Source organism: Macaca nemestrina, chromosome 20 (genome assembly GCF_043159975.1).
Source record: "Macaca nemestrina isolate mMacNem1 chromosome 20, mMacNem.hap1, whole genome shotgun sequence".
NCBI lineage: Eukaryota > Metazoa > Chordata > Mammalia > Primates > Cercopithecidae > Macaca > Macaca nemestrina.
The window spans coordinates 1,994,032-2,020,532 of NC_092144.1; the positions used below are offsets into that span (position 1 = coordinate 1,994,032).

The window sequence follows — 26,501 nt, forward strand, 5'->3', positions numbered from 1 at the left end:
CTGGCGCCACCCAGCAAGTCGGGCGCTGCAGCCAGCTCTGTCCACACAGTTGGTCTCTGCCCAGCTTTGGTCCCTGCGGTGGCCAGGGGCGGTGCCTGAGCCAGGGCGCCCGGGCTGCCCGGTGGGGTGTGCCCAGCCGCTGCCTTCCTGCTGACGCCGGGGCGAATGGATCTAAATATAGCCTGGGAGGAGGCAAGGGTTATTTTTAGCGCGAGTGGCTCGGGCCCTCCCAGGTCCCGGGTCAGGAGCCCTTTGGTGCAGGATTTTGGGGAGGGGCGAGGGCGAGGGGGAGCCCCTTTCCAGGGACCCCACACCCGCGTGGGCCTGCCCCTCTGCCCACAGCTGGCCCTGGAAGACTCTAGGGGAGGAAGGGCTATAGAAGGAGGGCGGGGTGGGGGGGCTGCTGTATGGGGGGTGGAGGGGTTGTCGCAGGTCACCTTTCCTAAACCCCACCTCCTCTCTAGCTGCCGACCCGCCCTGGCCTTTTGTTGGGCTGAGAGACTGCTTTCTATTTTGGGAAGGTGTTGGAATAATTTCCCTGGCTATTTTTAGCCGGTTCGGGGATTCCTCCACCCAGGCTGGCCGCCCTGCCTCTCCTTCTTCTCCTCCTTGTCCTCTTCCTCCTCCCTGCTGACCCAAGGCTGGCCTGCTTCATGGAGGGCAGTCAGGGACACACAGTCCCTGAGCCAGGCCCAGAATGGGGAGACCCCTATATTTCCTGGTTGGGGGAGGGAAGGGAATTCTGAAGGGCGTTCCCACGTTCCAGGTGAGCAGGACTTTCAGACCTCCAGGAATCCATGACATCAGGTATCTGAATTCTGTCTCCAGGGCAGGGTGGGGCGACTCAGCAACCTCCGACCTTTCACCTCCTTTCAGGGTTGTCACGCGAGAGTGGCCTGCTGAGAACAGACCTTGACTCCTACATCCTTAGGCTAGGAGCTCCCACATTCCCAAGAGGAAGATCGGTGTGATGAGGGTAAACTGAGGCACAGAGGGGCCATTCGGATGGGACACATCTTGCGCTCATTCCCTGATGGTTTCATTTCCTTCCACATTCTACCTTTGTTTTTAAATTTTTTTAACATTTTTAAATTTTAAAATTTTATTTATTTATTTATTTATTTATTTATTTATATTTATTTTTGAGACGTAGCCTCGCTCTGTCGCCCAGGCTGGAGTGCAGTGGTGGGATCTCGGCTCACTGCAAGCTCCGCCTCCCGGGTTCACGCCATTCTCCTGCCTCAGCCTCCCGAGTAGCTGGGACTACAGGCACCCGCCACCACGCCCAGCTAATTTTTTGTATTTTTAGTAGAGACGGGGTTTCACAGTGTTAGCCAGGATGGTCTCGATCTCCTGACCTCGTGATTCGCCTGCCTGGGCCTCCCAAAGTGCTGAGATTACAGGCAATTTTTTTATTTTTATTTTTATTTATTTATATATTTATTTATTTATTTTGAGACGAGTCTCGCTCTGTCGCCCAGGCTGGAAGAGTATACAGTGATGCAATCTCAGCTACTGAAACCTCCGCCTCCCGGATTCAAGCAATCCTCCTGCCTCAGCCTCATGAGTAGCTGAGATTACAGGCATGCAGCACTACCCCTGGCTAATTTTTGTATTTGTAGTACAGACAGGTTTCAGTGTGTTGGACAGGCTGGTCTCGAACTCCTGACCTCAGGTGATCCGCCTGCCTTGCCTTCCAGAGTGCTAGGATTACAGGCGTTTGAGTCCCCGCACCTGGCTTTTTTTGTTTGTTTGGTTTTTTGTTTTGAGACAGAATTTCGCTCTTTTGCCCAGGCTGGAGTGAAGTGATCTCGGCTCTCTGCAACCTCCGTTCCCCACACCCCGGGTTCAGGCGATTCTCCTGCTTCAGCCTCCTGAGTAGCTGGGATTACAGGCGCCCGCCACCATGCCCAGCTAAGTTTTGTAGTTTTAGTAGAGATGGGGTTTCACCATGTTGGCCAGGCTGGTCTTGAACTCCTGACCTCAGGTGATCCACCTGCCTCTCCTCCCAGAGTGATAGGATTACATGCGTGAGCCACCGTGCCTGCCTTTTTTTTTTTTTTTTTTTTTTTTTTTTTGAGACAGGGTCTCACTGTGTTGCTCAGGCTGGAGTGCAGCAGTGCCATCATAGCTTATGGCAGCCTCGACCTCCTGGGCTCAAGCGATCCCCGCAACTCAGCCTCCTGAGTAGTGGGGACTATATAGGTGTGTACCACTACAACTGGCTAATTTTTGAAAACTTTTAGTAAGAGGTGGGGTCTCACTGTGTTGCCCAGGCTGGTCTTGAACTCCTGGGCTCAAGTGATCCTTCCACCTTGGCCTCCCAAAGTGCTGGGATTCCAGGCATGAGCCACCGGGACCAGCCCTCATTCTGCCCTTTAACAGCTAAGCAACCTTGGGGCAATTACTTCACCTGTCTGTGCCTCTTTCAGGGAAGGGGGTGACAGTCACATGGACTAATGACAAATAGGTGAGTGAATATATGACAGGTCTTAGAACAAGCTCCTGGCAGAATGGAGCTGAGGGTCCTCGAAAGAACATTGGGATATGCCTGGCTATAGCAGAGAGGAACATCACGGGTGCTGGCTGGCTCCACATTTTTTTTTTTTTTTTGAGACAGAGTCTTGCTCCATCACCCAGGCTGGAGTGCAGGGGCGCAATCTTGGCTCACTGCAAGCTCTGCCTCCTGGGTTCACGCCATTCTCCTGCTTCAGCCTCCCGAGTAACTGGGACAGGCGCCTGCCACCATGCCCGGCTAATTTTTTTTTTTTTAGTAGAGTCAGGGTTTCACCGTGTTAGCCAGGATGTCTCGATCTCCTGACCTCGTGATCTGCCCGCCTCGGCCTCCCAAAGTGCTGGGATTACAGGCGTGAGCCACCGTGCCCAGCCCTGGCTCCACATTTTGAGAGGACCCACCCCTTTACTTCTCCCAGTCCATGAGGCTGGCGAGAGTGATCCCCGTGTTTCAGATCAGGAAACTGAAACCCTGGGATAATTTCCCAAGCCCAGGGTCTCATGACAGGTGACACACAGGAGGCCAGCACAGTCCCCTGGCTCCCAGGCCATATTCCACAGCTGCTCTGCATTCTTTCCCCGGCGCCCTCACTCATACAGCAAGCATTTGTGGGTACTGTATGAGTTTCCTCCCGCTGCTGTAACAAATCACTGCAAACCCAGTGTCTGAAAACAACACAGAGTTATTATCTGACAAGCCTGGAGGCCCGGAGTCCAAAATCAGTCTCACTGGGCTACAAACCAAGCTGTGGGCAGGGCTGGGCCCTCCTGGAGGATCCAGGGGAGAACCTGGTTTCCACCTTTCCCAGCATTTAGAGGTACCTGCTTCCCTCAGCTTGGGGCCCCTTCCTCCACCTTCACGGCTGGCAGTGTGGCCTCTTCCAGTCTCTGACTCTCACCCTCCACCTCCTCTTATTTATTATTATTATTATTTTAGTGGAGTTTTGTTCTTTTTGCCCAGGCTGGAGTGCAATGGCGCCATCTCGGCTCACTGCAACTTTGCCTCCCCAGCTCAAGTGAGTCTCCTGCCTCAGCCTCCTGAGTAGCTGGGATTACAGGCACGCACCACCACGACCAGCTAATTTTGTATGTTTAGTAGAGACGGGGTTTCTCCATATTGGTTGGGCTGGTCTTGAACTCCTGATCTCAGGTGATCTGCCCCGCTGTGGCCTCCCAAAGTGCTGGGATTACAGGCGTGAGCCACTGCACCTGGCTGTTTTTTTCTTTTTTTAAAGAAAATTGTTTTCATTGTGCAAGTTGTTATTAGTATTATTTTTAAAGAGATAGGGTCTTGCTCTGTAGCCCAGGCTGGAGTGCAGTGATGCAATCATAGCTCACTGAAGCCGCAAACTCCTGGGCTCGAGGAATCCTCCCACCTCAGCCTCCCGAGTAGCTGGGAGCACAGGCACGCACCACCACGTCTGGCTAATTTTTTAAAATTACTTTTTGTAGAGTGGGGGTCTTGCTATGTTCCCCAGACTGGTCTCCAAACCCTGGGCTCAAGTGATCCTCATGTCTTGGCCTCCCAAAGTGCTGGGATTACAGGCGTGAGCCACGGCACCTGGCCCGCATGTTGATTTTCTGTGAGTATATTGCTTGTCTCCAAGGGCAGATGGCCTGACTGGGTGGGATAATACCCGTGAACGGATAGTAAATGTGGGTTAGGCATTTGGCAGGAAATGCTTGTGGAATTCAGGAGACGACTGTCATTGATGTGTCCTTTATGCCAGCTGGATATCGAGTACATTGCAGAATCTTAAGACCATCAGCCAGTTTTATTTATTGGATGCTTATTAAGTACGTAATGCCTATTTAATATCTTCACAGCCACCTTAATGCTAATAATCATCCTCACCTTACAGACGAGGAAACTGACGCGGCATCAGGACTTGTTGAAAGTTCCTGGCCGGGCACTGTGGCTCATGCCTGTAATCCCAGCACTTTGGGAACCTGAGGCGGGCGCATCACCTGAAGTAGGGAGTTTGAGAACAGCCTGACCAACATGGAAAAACCCCATCTCTACTAAAAATACAAAAAATTAGCCGGGCGTGGTGGTGCGTGCCTGTAATCCCAGTTACTTGGGAGGCTGAGGCAGGAGAATTGCTCGAACCCAGGAGACGGAGGTTGCGGTGAGTCGAGATCTCACCATTGCACTCTGGCCTGGGCAACCACAGCGATATTCCATCTGAAAAAAAAAAAAAGAAAGAAAGAAAGAAGAAAGAAAGAAAGTCACTCAGCCAAGTTGGTGGCAGAAGCTACTTAGCCGGTTCTGTTTCCATTTGGCCTTGCTGCTGCCTCTTGCTTGAGTGCTTTCAAGGGTCGTGCAGGCTCACTCCTGAGCCATCCCCTTGTCCTGGTCCTCCAGCAACCGTCTTGGGAAGTCAGTGGGCTCCACAATCCTGAGTCCAAGCTCCGTGCGGCTCTCTCACCCTCAGGTGTCTTCTGCAAACAAAGAACCTCCCAGAGCCCACGGAGGGAACGTTTCAAAAGTGTGCTGGCTGGCTGGGCGCGGTGGCTCAAGCCTGTAATCCCAGCACTTTGGGAGGCCGAGACGGGCGGATCACGAGGTCAGGAGATCGAGACCATCCTGGCTAACACGGTGAAACCCCGTCTCTACTAAAAAAATACAAAAAAATTAGCCAGGCGAGGTGGCGGGCGCCTGTAATCCCAGCTACTCGGGAGGCTGAGGCAGGAGAATGGCGTAAACCCGGGAGGCGGAGCTTGCAGTGAGCGGAGATCCGGCCACTGCAGTCCAGCCTGGGCGACAGAGCGAGACTCCGTCTCAAAAAAAAAAAAAAAAAAAAAAAAAAAAAAGTGTGCTGGCAGCTGGGCGCGGTGGCTCAAGCCTGTAATCCCAGCACTTTGGAAGGCCGAGACGGGCGGATCACGAGCTCAGGAGATCGAGACCATCCTGGCTGACACGGTGAAACCCCGTCTCTACTAAAAAAAATACAAAAAAACTAGCCGGGCGAGGTGGCGGCACCTGTAGTCCCAGCTACTCGGGAGGCTGAGGCAGGAGAATGGCGTAAACCCGGGAGGCGGAGTTTGCAGTGAGCGGAGATCCGGCCACTGCACTCCAGCCTGGGCGACAGAGCGAGACTCCGTCTCAAAAAAAAAAAAAAAAAAAAAAAAAAAAAAGTGTGCTGGCCAGGAAAGAGACCAGACGTGAACCGCACTTCCTCCCTCCCTCCGCTCCAGATGGCTGCACCAGAGGTGGTGGGGAGGAGGCTGCCAGATAGACAACAGGAGCGTAGGAAAAGGGCGGCTTCCACCACTTCCTCCCACTGTGGGGATGTGACTGGGAGAGCAGCTCCATGACCTAAGGATGGGACTTTGGCTTTCTTTTATCCCCAAGCCAGCCCGTGACATGCCTTCTGCTCGATGGCTGTCTACAGCTCTGACCCTGCCCCTGTAGTTTTGCCCAGATCGTCTGTCCCATGAAACTTTCAGACTCCGGCCTGAGAATTCCTCCTTTCTTCTTCTTTTTTTTTTTTTTTTGAGACAGTCTCGCTCTGTCGCTCAGGCAGGAGTGAGTGGTGCGATCTCGGATCACTGCAAGCTCCGCCTCCCGGGTTCACGCCCTTCTCCTGCCTCAGCCTCCTGAGTAGCTGGGACTACAAGCGCCCGCCACCTCACCGGGCTAAGTTTTGTGTTTTTAGTAGAGACATGGTTTCACCTTTTGTTAGCCAGGATGGTCTTGATCTCCTGACCTCGTGATCCGCCCGCCTCGGCCTCCCAAAGTGCTGGGATTACAGGCGTGAGCCACCGCACCTGGCCTTTTTTTTTTTTTTTTTGAGACAGAGTCTGGCTCTATCGCCCAGGCTGGAATGCAGTGGCGCGATCTCAGCTCACTGCAACCTCCACCTTCTGGGTTCAAGCAATTCTCCTGCCTCAGCCTCCTGAGTAGCTGGGATTACAGGCACATGCAAGCACGCCAGGCTAATTTTTTGTATTTTTGGTAGAGACGGGGTTTCACCGTGTTAGCCAGGATGGTCTCGATCTCCTGACCTCGTGATCCGCCCGTCTCGGCCTCCCAAAGTGATGGGATGACAGGCGTGAGCCGCCGCGCCCGGCCTGGAAACGTTTCTTTCTCAACCTTGGCTTGGAGTTCTCCCCAGAGTGATATATGTTGGCGAGAAAGAGTGGCACATTCTTAGGGCCGGCTCACCGGTGAGGCCCTACCTCACTCTTTCCACGGTACACCCTCTGGTGGCTGCTACACGTCAGCCACAAGTGCACTACAGAAAGCGCTGAACCCGACGTGGCCACCCGGGGGGAGCCCCCAGCCCAGAGACTTTGCTGTGCCTTCCCAGGCCCCTGGTGGGATTTTTCTTTGGATCCCTGGCAGGAGTCGGGGGGAGCGTGGGAGGGTGCGGAATAAACCCTGAGTCGGCCTCATTGGCTGCCTGGGCTCCAGAGCCCTGCCCGTTGCTTGTGGAGGACTTTCTGGGAATCACGTGGACGGGCCAGAAGGGCTGGGAAAGGGAGAGCAGGCAAGGATTCTGAAAGAGGGAAGATCTCAGCGGGAGGGATTTGAGGCTGACGGTGGGTCAGAGAGAGAAGTCCAGATGACAGGTTTAAAGTCTCTGTTTGGCCGGGCGCGGTGGCTCAAGCCTGTAATCCCAGCACTTTGGGAGGCCGAGACGGGTGCATCACGAGGTCAGGAGATCGAGACCATCCTGGCTAACACGGTGAAACCCCGTCTCTACTAAAAAATACAAATAACTAGCCGGGTGAGTTGGCGGGCGCCTGTAGTCCCAGCTACTCGGGAGGCTGAGGCAGGAGAATGGCGGGAACCCGGGAGGCGGAGCTTGCAGTGAGCTGAGATCCGTCCACTGCACTCCAGCCCCGGCGACAGAGCGAGACTCCGTCTCAAAAAAAAAAAAAAAAAAAAAAAAAGTCTCTGTTTATGGCTGGGCGCAGTGGCTCATGCCTGTAAGCCTAGCGCTTTGGCAGGCCAAGGTGAGTGGATCACTTGAGGTCAGGAGTTTGAGACCAGCCTGGCCAACGTGGTCTCAACTAAAATACAAAATACTAAAATTACAAAAATTAGTCTCTACTAAAAATACAAAAATTAGTCAGGGGTGGTGGTGCACGCCTGTAATCCCAGCTACTCAGGAGGCTGAGGCAGGAGAATCACTTGAACCCAGGAGGCAGAGGTTGCAGCGAGCCGAGATTGCACCACTGCACTCCAGCCTGGGCAACCGAGTGAGATTCTGTCTCAAAAAAATAAAAAATAATAAAAAAAGTCTTTGTTTAGATAAGATGCCTTTAAATGGCTCTTTTACCCTTTCTTTAGTACGAAAACAAACTTCCTCATTTTTATAAACAAAATACGTGCCACGTGGACGCTGGCTATTGGCACTCACTATCCTTCCCTTGCTTGACGTCAACTGAAAGATAAAGCATCGCCTCTGGCCCTTCCCACAACCAAAGAGAAGGCACAACGCCGAATGCATCTCCTTGGATTTGGGAGGCAATGTTTGCTTAATGTGGGTGTGCTTCTCCGGCCTGGCTGGGGGGGCCATCGTGCCCTCCCTGTATCAATCTGCGCTCTGTGGCATCTGTGGCATGGACCCTTCTTTGCTTTGCAGAGGCAGGATGTCTGCATACTGCATTGTACCCAGCCCAGTCCAGAGTTTACAGTCGAGGTCACCCTTGGAGGTCTGTGTTCTGTGTGTTTTACCCAATGCATGAGGTTACATATCCACCATGACAGTGTCACATAGAGTGGTTTCACTGCCCCCCAAACCCTCTGTGCTCCACCTATTCATCCTTAACCCCACTTCCTTCAACCTGGGTAACCACTGATTTTTTTTTTTTTTTTTTTTTTTTTTTTTGTAGACGTAGTCTCGTTCTGTCACCCAGGCTGGAGTGCAGTGGTGCCATCTGGGCTCACTGCAACCTCCGCCTCCTGGGTTCACGCGATTCTCCTGCCTCAGCCTCCCGAGTAGTTGGGATTACAGGCATGCACCATCACGCCCGGCTAATTCTGTATTTTTAGTAGAGACGGTGTTTCTCCATGTTGGTCAGGCTGGTCTCGAACTCCCAACCTCAGGTGATCCGCCCTCCTCGGCCTCCCAAAGTGCTGGGATGACAGGCATGAGCGACCGCACCCGGCTTACCACTGATCTTTTTACTCATGTATGGCTTTGCCTTTTGCAGAATCTTTTCCAGTTGGAATCGTAGCGTGGAGGCTGTTTCACTTGTTTCCTGGTGTATTCCAGCTTCCAGGGGCTACTTGTACAACCCTGCCTCGCATCCCTCCAGCCTCTTTTGTTTCTGTTGTTATGTCTCCTTCTCTGACTGACCTTCCTGCCACCCTCTTACAAGGACCCTGTGATGACATTGGGCCTACCTGGATAATCCAGACAAGATCTTTGATTTTTTTTTTTTTTTTTTTTTTTTGAGACAGGGTCTCGCTCTGTCGCCAGGCTGGAGTACAGAGGCTCGATCTCGGCTCACTGCAACCTCCGCCTCCTGGGTTCAAGCGATTCTCCTGCCTCAGCCTCCCGAGTAGCTGGGACTACAGGCGCCCACCACCATACCCGGCTAATTTTTGTATTTTTAGTAGAGATGGGGTTTCACCATGTTGGCCAGGCTGGTCTCAAACTCCTGACCTCATGTGATCCACCCACCTCGGCCTCCCAAAGTGCTGGAATTGCAGGCGTGAGCCACTGCACGGGCCAATCCAGGCAAGATTTTTTTTTTTTTTGAGACGGAGTCTCCCTCTGTCGCCCAGGCTGGAGTGCAATGGCGCGATCTCAGCTCACTGCAACCTCTGCCTCCCAGGTTCAGGTGATTTTCCTGCCTCAGCAGGCATGCGCCACCACGCCCGGCTAATTTTTGTATTTTTAGTAGAGACGGGGTTTCGCCATGTTGGTCAGGTTGGTCTCGAACTCCTGACCTCAGGTGATCCACCCACCTTGGCCTCCCAAAGTGCTGGGATTACAGGTGTGAGCCACCGTGCCCAGCCGATCCAGACAAGATGTTTAATGTAGTCACATCTGCCAAGTCCCTTTTATCTCGTGTAAGGTATTCACAGGTTCTGGGATTAGGACACAGGTATCTTTGGGGGCTGTTACTCTTCTGACCACACAGCCTGTGTACAAGGTTTGCCTGTTCTAGGATTTCACGTGAATGGAATCACACCGCCTGTCCTCCTGTGGAAGGCTTAGTTCACTCAGGGTAAAGTTCCTGTGAGTCATCCATGATGGCACTTAGCAGTTTGTTCCTTTTTCTCGCTGAGTGCTATTCCGTGGTATGAATGGATCACAGTTTGTTTATCCACTCACCTGCTGCCGAATGCCTGAAATGTTTCCCGTTTTTTTTGTTTTTTTTTTTAGACAGAGTCTTGCTCTGTTGCCCAGGCTGGAGTTCAGTGGCGCGATCTCGGCTCACTGCAAGCTCCGCCTCCCGGGTTCACGCCATTTTCCTGCCTCAGCCCCCCGTGTAGCTGGGACTACAGGCGCCCGCCACCACGCCCGGCTAATTCTTTGTATTTTTAGTAGAGATGGGTTTCACCGTGTTAGCCAAGATGGTCTCGATCTCCTGACCTCGCGATCCGCCCGACTTGACCTCCCAAAGTGCTGGGAGTGCAGTGGTGCCATCTCGCTCAGTGCAACCTCTGCCTCCCGGGTTCAAGTGATTCTCCTGCCTCAGCCTCCCGAGTAGCTGAGATTACAGGCATGGGCCACCATGCCTGGCTAATTTTATATTTTTAGTAGAGGCGGGGTTTCACCATGTTGGTCAGGCTGGTCTCGAACTCCCAACCTCAGGTGATCCGCCCACCTCAGCCTCCCAAAGTGCTGGGATTCCAGGCGGAACCACCGTACCCGGCCAATTCTCCAGAACTTTTTCCTCTTCCCAAACTAAAACTCCGTCCCCATGAAACACTCACTCCCCATCCCCCTCCCCAGCCCCTGGCACTCACCCTTTTACTTTCTGTCTCTGTGAATCTGACGACTCTAGGGACCTCATATAAGGGTAAGTTTTTAAAATTTTGAATTATTATTATTTCTTTTTTAAAAATATGAAATGCTTCATGTCATCCTTACGCAGGGGCAATAGTAATCTTTGTATCCTTCCAACTTTTTGAATACGTGCTGCTGAAGTGAGCACGTTATAAGGGGAAGGTTTTTTTTTTGAGATGGAGTTTTCTCTTGTTGCAATGGTGTGATCTCAGCTTACTGTAATCTCTGCCTCCCGGGTTCAAGCGATTCTCCCGCTTCTGCCTCCCGAGTAGCTGGGACTACAGGCATGCGTCACCACATCCGGCTAATTCTGTACTTCTAGTAGAGATAGGGTTTCTCCACGTTGGTCAGGCTGGTCTTGAACTCCTGACCTCAGGTGATCCACCCACCTTGGCCTCCCAAAGTGCTGGGATTACAGGAGTGAGCCACCGCGCCCGGCCAGTTAAGGCTGTACATGTTTAATGACTTCAATCTGTTGTGACTTTTTTTTCTGTCCTAAGAGCTTAAGCAAACCCCTTCTGCAATATCTGAAAAAGATTTTGGTGGGTGTATGAGACAGGGCCAACTTCATGGGTGTGCGACTTGTGAGTCACCCAGGGTCCCATGATCGGAAGGGCCCTGTGGTTGGAAGGGCCCCACACTTGCTTTAATGCTGTCATCGTCTTGACATTCTTAAACACTTTTGAAAAAGGGCTCCGTGTTTTCATTTTCTACTGAGCCCTGCAAATTTTGTGGCCGGTCCTGGCATGAGACCCTCTGATGCTCCCCTGCAGAGCCTCTCGACCTCACCCACTCGCCGGCTAGCTCCCGACAGGTGTTGACGGATGTCATTCAGGTGTGAGCTCTGCACCTGAGCTCCCCTCTGCACACAGGCAGCCACAACCAGGCAGTGCAGAGGTGAGCCTGTGGCCAGTGAGGAGACAGCGAGTCAACCTCCTCCCGCCTACTGGGCCCTGAGACACCGCCTCCGTGAGCTTGTGGGAACAAGGGCGCCTGTATTAACCCAAGGCTGAGGCAGTGACACACCCTCTTATGGGCCTGCTGTCGCTCCCTGCTTCATTATCCTGCTCCCACCCTCTCCTACGGAGGATCAGACCAGACTCCCCCAGAAAACAAGAGCACATGAACCTTCTGTCTCAGGCTCTGGCCTCTGGGGAACCCAAGCTGTGTTTGGCTGAACAGCGGCCCCCAAAGATGTCCTTGTTCTAATTCCCGGAACACGGGGGTGTGTCACCTTCCACGGCAACAGAGACTCTGCACGTGCGATTGAGTGAAGGACTCTGAGATGGGAGAGCAGCCTGGATGATCTGGGGCACCCAGTGTCCTCACAGGGTCCCTCATAAGAGAGACTGGAAGAGGCTGTGCTCCTGGCCGTGAAGGTGGAGGAAGGGGCGCCACACCAAGGGATGTGAGCCCCTCCACGCCGGGAACGACGAGGAATTGGATTTTTTTTTTTTTTTTTTTTTTTGAGACGGACTCTCGCTCTGTCACCCAGGCTGGAGTGCAGTGGCGCGATCTCAGCTCACTGCAAGCTCCGCCTCCCGGGTTCACACCATTCTCCTGCCTCAGCCTCCCGGAGTAGCTGGGACTATAGGCGTCTGTCACCACGCCTGGCTAATTTTTTGTATTTTTAGTAGAGACGGGGTTTCATCGTGTTAGCCAGGATGGTCTCGATCTCCTGACCTCGTGATCCACCCGCCTCGGCTTCCCAAAGTGCTGGGATTACAGGCATGAGCCACCACGCCCGGCATTTAATATAACTTAATTTTAAGTCTGGGATACGTGTGCAGTTCTAAATGATAGTCTAGGCGAAAATATTTGCAACACCTATAACAGATCAGAATTAACAAGCCTGCAGGTTTGTTACATAGGTAAACATGTGCCATGGTGGTTTGCTGCACCTATCAACCCGTCACCTAGGTATTAAGCCCCATGTATTGCCGGGCGCAGTGGCTCACGCCTGTAATCCCAGCACTTTGGGAGGCCAGGGTGGGTGCCTTGCTTGAGGTCAGGAGTTCGAGACCAGCCTGACCCACACGGTGAAACCCCATCTCTACTAAAAATACAAAAATTAGCCAGGCGTGGTGGGCGCCTGGAATCCCAGCTACTCAGGAGGCTGAGGCAGGAGAATCTCTTGAACCTGGGAGGCGGAAGTTGCGGTGAGCTGAGATTGCGCCATTGCACTCCAGCCTGGATGACCCAGCAAGACTCCGTCTCAAACAAACAAAAAGCCCCCACATGCGCCAGCTCTTCATCCTGGAGCTCTCCCTCTCCCTCCCCCTCACCTCACTGCGGGACAACCCCAGTGTGTGTTGTTCCCTTCCCTGTGTCCATGTGTTCTCCGTGTTCAGCTTCCACTTACAAGTGAGAACATGCGGTGTTTGATTTTCTTTTTTTTTTTTTTTTTTTTTTTTTGAGACGGAGTCTCGCTGTGTCTCCCAGGCTGGAGTGCAGTGGCGTGATCTTGGCTCACTGCAAGCTCCGCCTCCCGGGTTCACGCCATTCTCCCGCCTCAGCCTCCCAAGTAGCTGAGACTACAGGCGCCCGCCACCACGCCCGGCTAGTTTTTTGTATTTTTTTTTTTTTTTTTGAGACGGAGTCTTGCTCTGTCGCCCAGGCTGGGGTGCAGTGGCCGGATCTCCGCTCACTGCAAGCTCCGCCTCCCGGGTTCCCGCCATTCTCCTGCCTCAGCCTCCCGAGTAGCTGGGACTACAGGCGCCCGCCACCTCGCCCGGCTAGTTTTTTGTACTTTTTAGTAGAGACGGGGTTTCACCGTGTTAGCCAGGATGGTCTTGATCTCCTGACCTCGTGATCCGCCCGTCTCGGCCTCCCAAAGTGCTGGGATTACAGGCTTGAGCCACCGCGCCCGGCCGTTTTTTGTATTTTTAGTAGAGACGGGGTTTCACCATGTTAGCCAGGATAGTCTCGATCTCCTGACCTCGTGATCCACCCGCCTCGGCCTCCCAAAGTGCTGGGATTACAGGCTTGAGCCACCGCGCCCGGCCGGTGTTTGATTTTCTGTTCCTGTGTTGGTTTGCTGGGGATAACGGCTTCCAGCTCCATCCACGTCCCTGCAAAGGACATGATCCCATTCCTTTTTATGGCTGCGTAGTATTCCATGCTGTATATGTACAACTTTTTTTTTTTGAGACGTAGTCTAGTCTCACTCTGTCGCCCAGGCTGGAGTGCAGTGGCTCGATCTCTGCTCACTGCAAGCTCTGCCTCCCGGGTTCACGCCATTCTCCTGCCTCAGCCTCCCGAGTAGCTGGGACTACAGGCACCCACCACTTCGCCCGGCTAATTTTCTGTATTTGCAGTAGAGACAGGGTTTCGCCATGTTTGCCAGGATGGTCTCGATCTGCTGACATTGTGATCCACCCTCCTCGGCCTCCCAAAGTGCTGGGATTACAGGCATGAGCCACTGCACCCCACCCAACTTTTTTTTTTTTTTTTTGAGACAGAGGTTTCACTCTGTCACCCAGGCTGGAGTGCAGTGACTCGATCTCAGCTAACTGAAACCTCCGCCTCCCAGGTTCATGCGATTCTCTTGCCTCAGCCTCCCAAGCAGCTGGGACTACAGGCGTGTGTCATCTCATGCAGCTAATTTTTGTATTTTTAGTAGAGACAGGGTTTTGCCACGTTAGCCAGGCTGATCTCGAACTCCTGACCTCAGTTGATCTGCCTGCCTTGGCCTCCCAAAGTGCTGGGATGAACAGGCATGAACCACCCTGCCCAGCCAGGGTGTATCATTTTAAATCTTAGTTTGTGGAACAGTTTTCTAACTACACATGTCACAAAACCTAGAGAATCTAGAAAGGAACATGTTGATCGGTTTTGGGTGCCAGAGATAAAAACCTAAATGATAGTCTAGGAGAAAATATTAGCAACACCTATAACAGATCAGAATTAACAAGGCTGTGTAAAAAGTGTCTTTACTCCAAAGGAAATAGGCAAGTGATTTAATTAGGAAATAAACAGGTCAGGTGCAGTGGCTCATGCCTGTAATCCCAGCACTTTAGGAGGCCAAGATAGGAGGATCACTTGAGCCCTGGAGTTGGAGACTGCCCTGGAGCCTGGGCAACACAGTGAGAACCCATCTTTAAAATTTTTTTAAAAATTAGCTGAGCGTGGTGGTGCTTCCCTGTAGTCCCAGCTACTTGGGAGACTGACGTGGGAGGATTGCTTGAATTTAGGAGATCAAGGCTGCAGTGAGCTATGATAGCGCCACTGGACTCCAGCCCGGGTGACAGAGTCAGCAGACCCTGTCTCAAGAAAAAAAAAAAAAAGGAAACAAAAAGTATGAATAGGCATTTTACATATGAGGAAATACGAATGTCTTACAATTCTAGGGACAGGTACACACACATATGCGCAAATGCACACACACATACAAGTGTGTGCACAGAAATGAACACGCAAGTTGGGTGCGGTGGTTCACGCCTGTAATCCCAGCACTTTGGGAGGCTGAGGCAGACAGATCACCTGAGGTCGGGAGTTCAAGACCGGCCTGACCAACATGGTGAAATCTTGTCTCTACTAAAAATACAAAATTAGCTGGGTGTGGTGGTGCATGCCTGTAATCCCAGTTACTCAGGAGGCTGAGGCGGGAGAATCGCTTGAACCCGGGAGGTGGAGGTTGCAGTGAGCCGAGAACATACTACTGCACTCCAGCCTGGGTGGCAAGAGCAAAACTCTGTCTCAAAAAAAAAAAAAAAAAAAAAAAAAAAGAAACATGTTCGTAAGACACTTTAATGAAAGATGGTGTGTAAAAGTAGCAAAACTCAGAAATAATCTAAATGTCCAACAGTAGTATATAATTTTTCTTTTTTATATGGAGTCTCGCTCTGTTGCCCAGGCTGGAGTGCACTGGCGTGATCTCGGCTCACTGCAAGCTCTGCCTCCCGGGTTCAAGTGATTTGCCTGCCTCAGCCTCCTGAGTAACTGGGATTACAGGCGCCTGCCACCATGGCAGGCTAATTTTTTTTTTTTTTTGGTATTTTTAGTAGAGACAGGGTTTCACCATTTTGGCCAGGCTGGCCTTGAATTCCTGACCCAGGTGATCCTCCCGCCTTGGCCTCCTAAAGTGCTGGGATTTCAGTCCTGAGCCATAGCGTACAGCTAAGCATGTAAATTAAATTACTCTGGAGTTGTTAAAATGCACTGATGTTTTAAAAATTATTATTTTTATATCTTTTTTGTTTTCCTTCATAAAAATGCACTGACTTAGCAAGCTGTCAAAAAAAAATAAAAGGCCGGGCGCGGTGGCTCAAGCCTGTAATCCCAGCACTTTGGGAGGCCGAGACGGGCGGATCACGAGGTCAGGAGATCGAGACCATCCTGGCTAACACGGTGAAACCCCGTCTCTACTAAAAAATACAAAAAAAAACTAGCCGGGCGAGGTGGCGGGCGCCTGTAGTCCCAGCTACTCGGGAGGCTGAGGCAGGAGAATGGTCTAAACCCGGGAGGCAGAGCTTGCAGTGAGCTGAGATCTGGCCACTGCACCCCAGCCTGGGCGACAGAGCAAGACTCTGTCTCAAAAAAAAAAATAAAAATAAAAATAAAAATTAAAAAAAAAAAAAAATAAAAGCTAAGCTAGTATCAGAGCAGTCTGTGTTGAGTGAGTCCAGTTTTAAAAAACAAATGGCGGCCGGGTGTGGTGGCTCATGCCTGTAATCCCAGCACTTTGGGAGGCTGAGAGGGGCGGATCACGAGGTCAGGAGATCGAGACCATCCTGGCTAACACTGTGAAACCCCGTCTCTACTAAAAATACAAAAAATTAGCTGGGCGAGGTGGTGGGCGCCTGTAATCCAGCACTTTGGGAGGCAGAGAGGGGCGGATCACGAGGTCAGGAGATCGAGACCATACTGGCTAACACTATGAAACCTCGTCTCTACTATAAATACAAAAAACTAGCCGGGCGAGGTGGCGGGCGCCTGTAGTCCCAGGTACTCGGGAGGCTGAGTCAGGAGAATGGTGGGAACCCGGGAGGCAGAGCTTGCAGTGAGCTGAGATTGCGCCACTGCACCCCAGCCTGGGCGACAGAGCGAGACTCCATCTCAAAAAAAAAACAAAAAACAAAAAACGAAAACAAACAAACAAAAAAACAAATGGCAAAGAGCAAGTGTTGGTATGAAGCAGTGCCGATCTCCATGACAGAAGACGGTCTTGGGCACGTGTGCAGGAGCCCGACGGTCTGGCTGCAAATTCTGGCCAGTCCTGGCCGTACCACTTTCTAGCTGTGGACTCAAGGGTGTTGTTTACCCTTTCTGAGCCCATGTTTGTTCATCTGCACCATCAATGCGTAGAACCATCGCCCTTACCTCATGGCCTTTCCGGGAGGATCAGATGACACAATCCAAGGAAATGAACCATTAATGATACTTACTGTCACTACTTTGTTCTGATGCCCACGTTTGCTTACGCCTAGAAGTCTGAAGGATTTGCCTCAGCTGTGAACCAACGGTGGCTACAGGTGCTGAGAATGGGTCTGAGGAATGGCATGGAAGGATCTTTTTTTTTCTTTTTTCTTTCTTTCTTTTTCTTCCTTTCTTTCCTTCTTTTTTTTCCTTTTCTTTCTTTTCTTCTTCCTTTTTCTTTCTTTCTTCTCTTTTCTTTTTTCTTTCTTTCTCTTTTCCTTTCTTTTCTTCTTCTTTGTTTTCTTCTTTTTCTTCTTTCTTTTCTTCTTTTTTTTCTTCTTTTCATTCTTTTTTCTTTTATCTTCTCTCCTTCCTTCCTTCCTTCCTTCCTTCCTTCCTTCCTTCCTTCCTTCCTTCCTTCCTTCCTTCCTTCCTTCCTTCCTTCCTTCCTTCCTTCCTTCCTTCCTTCCTTCCTTCCTTCCTTCCTTCCTTCCTTCCTTCCTTTCTTTCTTTCTTTCTTTCTTTCTTTCTTTCTTTCTTTTCTTTCTTTCTTTCTTTCTTTCGAGATGGAGTCTTGCTCTGTCGCCCAGGCTGGAGCACAGTGGCCGGATCTCAGCTCACTGCAAGCTCCGCCTCCTGGGTTCCCGCCATTCTCCTGCCTCAGCCTCCCGAGTAGCTGGGACTACAGGCGCCCGCCACCTCGCCCGGCTAGTTTTTTTTGTATTTTTCAGTAGAGACGGGGTTTCACCATGTTAGCCAGGATGGTCTCTATCTCCTGACCTCGTGATTCGCCTGCTTTGTCCTCCCAAAGTGCTGGGATTACAGGCCTGAGCCACTGCGCCCGGCCTTGTTTTTTTTGAGATGGAGTATCACTCTGTTGCCTAGGCTGGAATGCAGTGGTGTTATCTCAACTCACTGCAACCTCCACCTCCTGGGTTCAAGCGATTCTCCTGCCTCAGCCTCCCGACTAGCTAGGATTACAGGTATGCACCACCACGCCTGGCTAATTTTTTTTTCTTTTTTAAATAGAGACAAGGTTTCTCCGTGTTGGCCAGGCTGGTCTTGAACTCCTGACCTCAAGTGATCCACCTGCCTTGGCCTTCCAACGTGCTGGGATTATAGGCATGAGCCACCATGCAAGGCTGGATATATTCTTTTTTTTTTTTGCAAGTAAAAAAAAAGGTAAATTAAGGATGACTTTAAAGAAATTTTTTTTTTTTTTTTTAGTTGGAGCTTTGCTCTTGTTGCCCAGGCTGGAGTGCAATGGCATGATCTCGGCTCACCGCAACCTCTGCCTCCCTGGTTCAAGTGATTCTCCTGCCTCAGCCTCCCGAGTAGCTGGGTTTACAGGCATGGGCCACCACGCCCGGCTAATTTTTGTATTTTTAGTAGAGACGGGGTTTTTCCATGTTGGCCAAGGTGGTCTCGAACTCCTGACCTCAGGTGATCCACCTGCCTCGGCCTCCCAAAGTGCTGGGATTACAGGTGTGAGCCACTGTGCCCGGCCTAAAGATGACTTTTAAATACTGTATTATTTTATATAACTTCTATAATGATTATATTTTGTTTTGGGAACCAGGAAAAGAAGTGGTAAAACCCTTTTGGCTTATTTCCCATGTCTTTTTTTCTGTGCATTAAAACAAAACAAAATAAAAAACCAGTTGCTAGTAATGTATACGACTTTGCATGTAAGTTTTTCAGTGACTGTATTATTAGGTTGGTGCAAAAGTAATTGCGATTGTGCCATTAAAAAGTGAAAACCGCAATTACTTTTGCACCAACCTAATATTTAAGCATCTTCCATGTCCTTAAATACCCATCACAATGGATACATACAAGGTGGTCTGTCCAGAGAAAGGAATATTGCTCAGCCATGAAAAGGAACGAAGCTCTGACATAGGCCAGCACCTGGATGAACCCTGAGGACGTCATGGCCAGGGAGCAGTGCCAGATATAAAAGGCCACACAATACATGATCCCATTTATGTGAAATGCAAAGGACAGGCTAATCCAAAGAGACAGGAAAGGGATTCAAGGTGGCCCGCGACTGGGGAGGGCAGAGACTGACTGCTGATGCGGATGGGACGTCTTTGGGGTGATGACAGTGTCTGGAACTACATAGAGCTGATGGTTCCACAACTCCTACATTTTACATTTTGTTTTATTTATTTATTTATTTATTTATTTATTTTGGAGACAGAGTCTTGCTCCTGTGGCCCAGGCTGGAGTGCAATGGTGCGATCTCGGCTCACTGCAACCTCCGCCTCCCGGGTTCAAGCGATTCTTGTTCCTCAGCCTCCTGAGCAGCTGGGATTACAGATGCCCACCTTTACTCCCAGCTAATTTTGGTATTTTTAGTAGAGACAGGGTTTCACCATGTTGGCCAGGCTGGTCTCGAACTCCTGACATCAGGTGATCCGCCTGCCTTGGCCTCCCAAAGTGCTGGGATGGCTGGCATGAGCCACCGCGCACAGCCGCCAAAGCACTTTATTTTCTTTTATTTTCTTTTTTTGGAGATGGAGTTTCACTCTTGTGGCCCAGGCTGGAGTGCAATGGTGTGATCTTGGCTCACCACAACCTCTGCATCCCAGGTTCAAGCAATTCTCCTGACTCAGCCTCCCGAGTAGCTGGGATTACAGGCATGTACCACCAAGCCCTACTAATTTTGTATTTTTAGTAGAGACAGGGTTTCTCCATATTGAGGCTGGTCTGGAACTCCCGACCTCAGGTGATCCACCTCCCCTGGCCTCCCAAAGTGTTGGGATTACAGGCGTGAGCCACACGCCCAGCCCACCAAAGCGCTTTCTTTCCAGGAAGGCTGTACCCGCTTAGAGGTCCTTTGGTGGCATGTGACAGCTTGTATCCTCCTGTGTTCCTGCCAGCATAGAGCCCAAAAGCTTTTCTTTTCTTTTTTTTTTTTTGAGACAGAGTCTTGCTCTGTGCCCAGGCTGGAGTGCAGTGGCGCGATCTCGGCTCACTGCAAGCTCCGCCTCCCGGGTTCAAGCCATTCTCCTGCCTCAGCCTCCCGAGTAGCTGGGACTACAGGCGCCCACCACCACGCCCCGCTAATTTTTTGTATTTTTTAGTAGAGACGGGGTTTCACCGTGTTAGCCAGGATGGTCTCGATCTCCTGACCTTGTGATCCGCCCGCCTCGGCCTCCCAAAGTGCTGGGATTACAGGCTTGAGCCACCGTGCCCGGCCCAAAAGCTTTTCTTAATCTTTTTTTTTTTTTTTTTTTTTGAGACGGAGTCTTGCTTTCGTTTCCCAGGCTGGAGTGCAGTGGTGCAACCTCGGCTCACTGCAACCTCCGCCTCCTGGCTTCAAGCAACTCTCCTGCCTCAGCCTCCCAAGCAGCTGGGATTACAGACACCTGCCACCACACTCAGCTAATTTTTGTATTTTTAGTAGAGACAGGGTTTCACTGCATTGCCCAGGTTGGTCTCGAACTCCTGACCTCAGGTGATCTGTCCACCTTGGCCTCCCAAAGTGCTGGGATTACAGGCGTGAGCCATTGAGCCCGGCCTTCCTCTTAGATTTTTTCTTTTTCTTTTTTTTTTTTTTTTGAGACGGAGTCTCACTCTGTTTCCCAGGCTGGAGTGCAGTGGCACAATCTTGGCTCACTGCAACCTCTGCCTCCCAAGTTCAAGCAATTATCCTGCCTCAACCTTCCGAGTAGCTGGGACTATAGGCGCCCACCACTATGCTTAGCTAATTTTTTTTTTGCATTTTTAACAGGATTTTGCCATGTTGGCCAGGCTGGTCTTGAACACCTGACCTCATGATCTGCCCTCCTTGGCCTTCCAAAGTGCGGGGATTACAGGTATGAGCCACTGTGCCTGGCTTTTTTTTTTTTTGAGATGGAGTCTTAATCTGTTGCCCAGACTGGAGTATAGTGGCATGATCTTGGTTCATTGCAGCCTTTGCCTCTCGGGTTCAAACAGCTCTCCTGCCTCATCCTCTTGAGTAGCTGGGATTACAATCACGTGCCATCACGCCTAGCTAATTTTTGTAGTTTTAGTAGAGACATGGTTTCACTGTGTTGGCCAGGCTGGTCTCGAACTCCTGACCTCACATGATCTGCCCGCCTTGGGCTCCCAAAGTGCTGGGATTCCAGGCCTAAGCCACCACACCCGGTCCCTCCTAGATTTTCTAAGTACAAATCCTAAAGCCCGTGGGGCCTGAGCGTTCCTGGTTTGCGGTGCAGCCCCCAGGGGTCCCCTCCTGTTACCTCTTCCCTGGGCCAGTGAAGGGAGGGTGGACGGGATGGTGTGGGGCCGTAGGTCCCCATGCCTGGAGCCAAGCCCGGGGCATTTGCTTGCATGCTAAGAGCTCCCTCCCCAGCAAGCCCCGGGCCAGGGAGAGAAGGAGCAGCCTAGAGGCAGGAGAAAAGGGAGAGTGAGGCTGTTTATTGTGTATGAATTCACATTGTATCAACAACTCCACGTAATATTAAAACACTGCGAGAAAGTGGGTGCGGCACACCTGGAATTTTAAAAAAGTCAGAAATAAAAACAACCAGACATCCCAATGCAGATGGCATAGAACCTGCTAGAACCACAGGTGGCGGCTGGAAACAGGAGACAGGTCTTTACAAAGATTAGATCGGCAACGGTTCCGTGGACAGAGAAGGAGGCGCGGCTGGCCAGCGTATGGCTTCTGTGCAGAGGGCCCGAGGACGTTTAATAAGTGACCCCTTGAGGAAGGGCGTGGTGGCTCCACCTCCCCCCAGAAGCCCCTCCCGGGTCACTCACGCATGGGCAGGTGTGTGATGGCCCCTCCTACCTGCCCCAGAGCTTGGGCAGGATAGGGCCTGTTAACTTGGAGATGGATGCATGGCCTGGAGGCCTAGCGTTGCACCCCGGACACGGTGGCCAGCCCGTCAAAGGGACCACGCAGAGAGAGAGAAAGTGGAGCACCTTCCGCCCCGGCCCAGCCGCCCTGTTTATGTCCCCAAAGGCCAGAGGTCACAGCTGAGCTGTCTGTGCTTGGCCTGGGGTTACCCCTGGGGAGGGTGGGAGAAGGGTGCGTGTTCTGGCTCCTTGCTGGAGAGAGGAGGACAGGGTAGGCGGAGCTAGTCCGGGAAGGTGCCCAGGTGGGTCACGACAGGGTCGGGGCCTGGCCCGCTGTGGCCCTTCACCCGGCAACTGGTTTCTCGCTCAGGACCAGGGAAGAGACCCAGGCGGCAGAAGGAGAAACGGCCTTCTTGCTCCCACCCGACGCTGCCTTGTGTGTGTGTGTGCGTGGGTGGGGGTGAGTGTCCTTAACTCTCTTTTTCCCCTGGCGTGGCTGAGAGGCGCTGGTGTCCCCAAGGCTAGAGCTGCTGCTGCCACCCCCGCCCGCCAGCCCCGCATCTGGAGGTGCACGCACGCTCCTGGAAATGCCCATAAAACAGGCGTTCACCCCAGGGATTCCCGGCAGAAAAGCACGTGCGGCAGTGGGTGTGTGTGCTCCTCTGCAAAAGTATTTTCCACACTGTGGTCACTGAGGTTTACTCTACAAGAAAAAAAGGGGAGAATTTTTTTTTTAATCCCCCAAGCTAGAAAATCCACAGGCTTCTGGCAATGGCCACCTCCCTGGGGTCCGGGAGATGGTGGGGTCCGGATAGCTTAGGGAACCCAAGGCCCTATGGACAGTGAAGGAGAGGCCAGCCTGTCCTTCCCCTCCCTGAGCCTCAGTTTACCTAGAACGCTTGGACCCCAGGCTCTCTGACTTCTGTGCAGGGTCCCGTCTATGGGGCGGGAGGACGTGGCTTTAGGGGCCTTTGGAGCTGAAAGTCCCTGGAAGCCGGGATTGAACCCAACCATCTCTACCAGCCTAGGAGGCCCGGCTGCCTGGGCTGTGTCTCTGCAGCGGCCTCCGTTCCCCGCTGGCATTTCTGGGGTCACATCGTTAGGACACACCAGTGGGGCCGGGCTTGGCACAGCTGTGCCCCCTCCTCCCTCTGCCCTGGCAGCGGGGGCTCGGGGATTAAGGCCTCTTTTAAGGAAAAACGGGCTGCGGTGCGTTTGTTCCCAGTTACCAAGATGGCTCGCTGGGAAGGGTGGGGGCAGGCGGGGTCTCCCTGCCTGGGGTCCTCCCAGGGTTTCTGGAACAGACTTTTGTCTCTTCCCACCATTCCTGCTATGGGTGGTGGGGACGCCCACACCCCAAGCCCCGCCTGCTCCCGGCCCAACCACGGGAGGCTGCAGTCTCTGGGGAGCCTCTGGGGCTCTCCTGGGCCAACAGCAGGTTTGGCGGGGAGGGCTCCCCAAAGCCCCAGCCCTCCCGGACCGGCCGTAGAGAGCTGGGTGCCGGGGGTGGGGAGCCCAGCTGTTGCCTGTGGGAGCCGCCCGAGGTTGAGGAGTGAAGGTCACTCTCCCTGCACCGGCAATACGCAGAACCCTCTAGCCTTGTGAGGTGGGAACCCCGGCAGTCGCCCCAGGAAGGGAGCTGAGCAGGGATCCCCGCCCCATGGGCCTGCACAGAGGACCTGGGCAGCCGTCTAGGAACCCTCTCCGCACGGGTCCTTAGATGCCCATTTCCACTGGGACTGGAGGGACAGGGCTGGGCTAGTTTTTTTCTTTTTTCTACTACTTGCTTCTGGGTCAGCCCCATGGAGGGGAGTCGGGGCGGCCAGGCCTCCTGCGATCAGGGCTGTGGGGGGTCCCGGCGGCTCAGGGTCCGGCTCAGGGTCCAGCTCAGGTGTGGCCCCCAGTGACCCCAGCAGGCCCGGGAGGATGTGGCTGCACCTGCTCCCGTCTGTGCCGCAGAGGAGGACACAGTCGTCTTTCAGAAACCTCCCCCCGACCTCATGGCATCTTCGATTTCCACGTGCCGCTGGGAGGAGCGACCCGTTCTGCGCCTAACGCATCTCCCGGCCTCAGGCAGCCGTCCCGGGTTGCACGGGGTGGAAAAGTGAAAAGATTGGGTTCGAGCGACAGGGCAACGTTTTGAGCGGACGTTTCGATCTCCGGGACAACGTCTCACCTCCCGGCGTCCTTCAAAATCACTTCAAGATCATGGAACAACTTTGTATACACGGCAGCACAGGGCAGCCCCACCCGCCCCGCCGCGGCTCCTCGGCCTGCATTTCTGTTTGAGAAATGTCTACGGTGGATGTCAGAGGGTAGAACAAGCCAGAAGAACCAAGGACGGTCAAAGCCTCTCCCGTCCACACAGATGCCTGGTGCTGAAAACACGCCGGGCGCGGTGGCTCACGCCTGTAATCCCAGCACTTTGGGAGGCCGAGGCGGGGGAATCACGAGGTCAGGAGTTCGAGACCACCCTGGCCAATATGGTGAAACCCCATCTCTACTAAAAATACAAAAATTAGCTGGGCGTGGTGGCGCACGCCTGTAATCTCAGCTACTCAGGAGGCTGAGGCAGGAGAATTGCTTGAACCGGGGAGGCGGAGGTTGCGGTGAGCCGAGATCGTGCCACTGCACTCCAGCCTGGGTAACCAGAGTGAAATTCCATCTCAAAAAAAAAAAAAAAAAAAAAAAAAATCCCAAAACGGGATGGGCCAGGCCGGTGACCGCTCCCCTTGGGCAAGTCCCGAAAACCTGTTTCTGGCACAGAAGGGACCCTGAAGAAAGGACCCATGGCAAAAATCATGCAGAGGAGTCACACTTGACAACTTTTCATAGGCAAAGTCCCCTCCCAACCCCCACAGTCCATCGTGCATTCATTGCTTGATGGTATACTTTAGCGCCGGGTTCGACCATCACAATCCGAGTTTAGCCGTACGGAATAACAACTTTTTAAACGGAGAGATATTTCCAAAAAAAGTTCACGATGTCACCTCCCCCCCCACCTCAATTTTACCTCTACTTAAAAACAACGCAAAGCATCTCAGTGACCCCGTGAAGTCTTTTTACAAATGGCCAATTCTCCCGGAACTGCTGCCAGCGGGCAAGTCACCTCCCTTCGCCCTCGGCGCCGCGTCCACAATCGAAACGGCAATGGAGATTTTTACAAATGGTTCCCACATCACTGGGGGATTTCAGTTACACCAAACGGGAAGTGGCCGTAAAGCCTCCATCCCAGCTTTGCCCAAACTGAGAGGGCCACGGGGTCGGACCCGAAACCCCATCTACACCTACAAGGTACATTCTACCCCATCCAGGAGTGGGAACGCCTTTTTTGGGGGGAAGGGTGGATTTCTCTTGGAATTAAACGTTTTGGGGACTTGAGATGTTTTGTTTGAGCTAATTACTGAATGATGCCCTGCCTGAGACACACAGAAAGAGAGAGAGAGAGCGAGAGAGAGAGAGAGCGCACATACGAGAACACAGTTATAAAATAATACAAGGTTTCTTGTCCTTAAAGGGGTTCTCGGAGGCAGGGACGCCGACCAGCAGGGGGTCGTTCCGGGCGTGTTGTTCACAGTAGCTCATGAGGTCAGACGCCGCTTTGGAGACCTGTGTTTGGGCACAAGGAGGAGAGAGGGGAGATATAAGAAGAGGCTGGCACACCCAGGTTCACAGCAGCGCCATTCCCAACAGCCAGAGGCGGAAACTGCCCAGGAGCCCATTGACGGGGGCGTGGGCAAACAGTGTGGCCCATCCACACACTGGAATATTACTCAGCCATGAAAAGGAGCGTGACTCTGATATAGGCCACAATGTGGATGCATCTTTTTTTTCTTTTCCTTTTTTTTTTTTTTTTTTTTTTTGTTTTGAGACAGAATCTCGCTCTGTCGCCCAGGCTGGAGTGCAGTGGTGTGATCTCAGCTCACTGCAAGCTCCGTCTCCTGGGTTCAGGCCATTCTCCTGCCTCAGCCATCCGAGTAGCTGGGACTACAGGTGCCCACCACCACACCCAGCTAATTTTTTTTGTATTTTTAGTAGAGACAGGGTTTCACCACGTTAGCTAGGATGGTCTCAATCTCCTGACCTCGTGGCCTCCCAAAGTGCTGGGATTATAGGCGTGAGCCACCGTGCCTGGCCGTGGACGCATCTTAAGGACTTCACACTCAGTGAGAGATGCCAGACACAGAAGGCCACGCAGTGTGTGATCCCATTTCTTTCTTTCTTTCTTTTTGAGATGGAGTCTCTCTTTGTTGTCCAGGCTGGAGTGCAATGGTGCAATCTCGGCTCACTGCAACCTCCACCTTGTGGGTTCAAGTGATTCTCCTGCCTCAGCCTCCCGAGTAGCTGGGATTACAGGCACGCACCACCACGCCTGGCTAATTTTTGTATTTTTAGTAGAGACGGGGTTTCACCATGTTGATCAGGCTGGTCTCGAACTCCTGACCTCGCAATCTGCCCACCTCAGCCTCCCAAAGTGCTGGGGTTACAGGTGTGAGCCATAGCGACTGGCCTAAAAAAGATTTTTTTTTTTTTAAAAGAAAAGGCTGGACTTCCTTCAGCAAGCGTTGCCAGATTTTGAAGACAAAGGGTCAGGGACAGAGGGACCCTGCTTTCGGAGTCCAGGACCTCATTCTCACCCCAAGGAAGGAAGGTCCTGATAGGAAAATGCTGCCTGCACATTTGACGAGCTTGAAGGAGGTTTCAGTGACACCCAGCCAGGTGGCTGTGCCCAGTGAGGACGAGATAAGCTTGTCTCCATCTTTCTCGTGCAGCCGGAACCCCCTGATGACTCCGAACCCCAGAGGGGCTGATGCTTCTGGTCACAGGAGGGACCCCCTGCCCCCCTGCTGCCAGCCTGCCCCAGGC

At 52.4% G+C, this 26,501-nt stretch overlaps 1 protein-coding gene and 1 pseudogene across 2 annotated transcripts in view; both read right to left on the reverse strand.

Moving 5' to 3' along the window:
• Window positions 1–10,540: 10,540 nt before the first annotated feature.
• On the reverse strand, window positions 10,541–10,635 carry LOC112427608 (U6 spliceosomal RNA; annotated as a pseudogene).
• A 10,595-nt stretch (window positions 10,636–21,230) lies between these two features.
• Window positions 21,231–26,501, reverse strand: part of LOC105485776 (G protein subunit gamma 7) — a 211,632-nt gene continuing 206,361 nt past the window's right edge. For both annotated transcript variants that reach the window (XM_024793972.2, XM_071086713.1), the window contains one exon: window positions 21,231–25,244. In XM_024793972.2, the coding sequence (XP_024649740.1) occupies window positions 25,119–25,244 (126 nt within the window). In that variant the 3' untranslated portion in view covers window positions 21,231–25,118. The remainder of the gene's footprint in view (window positions 25,245–26,501) is intronic.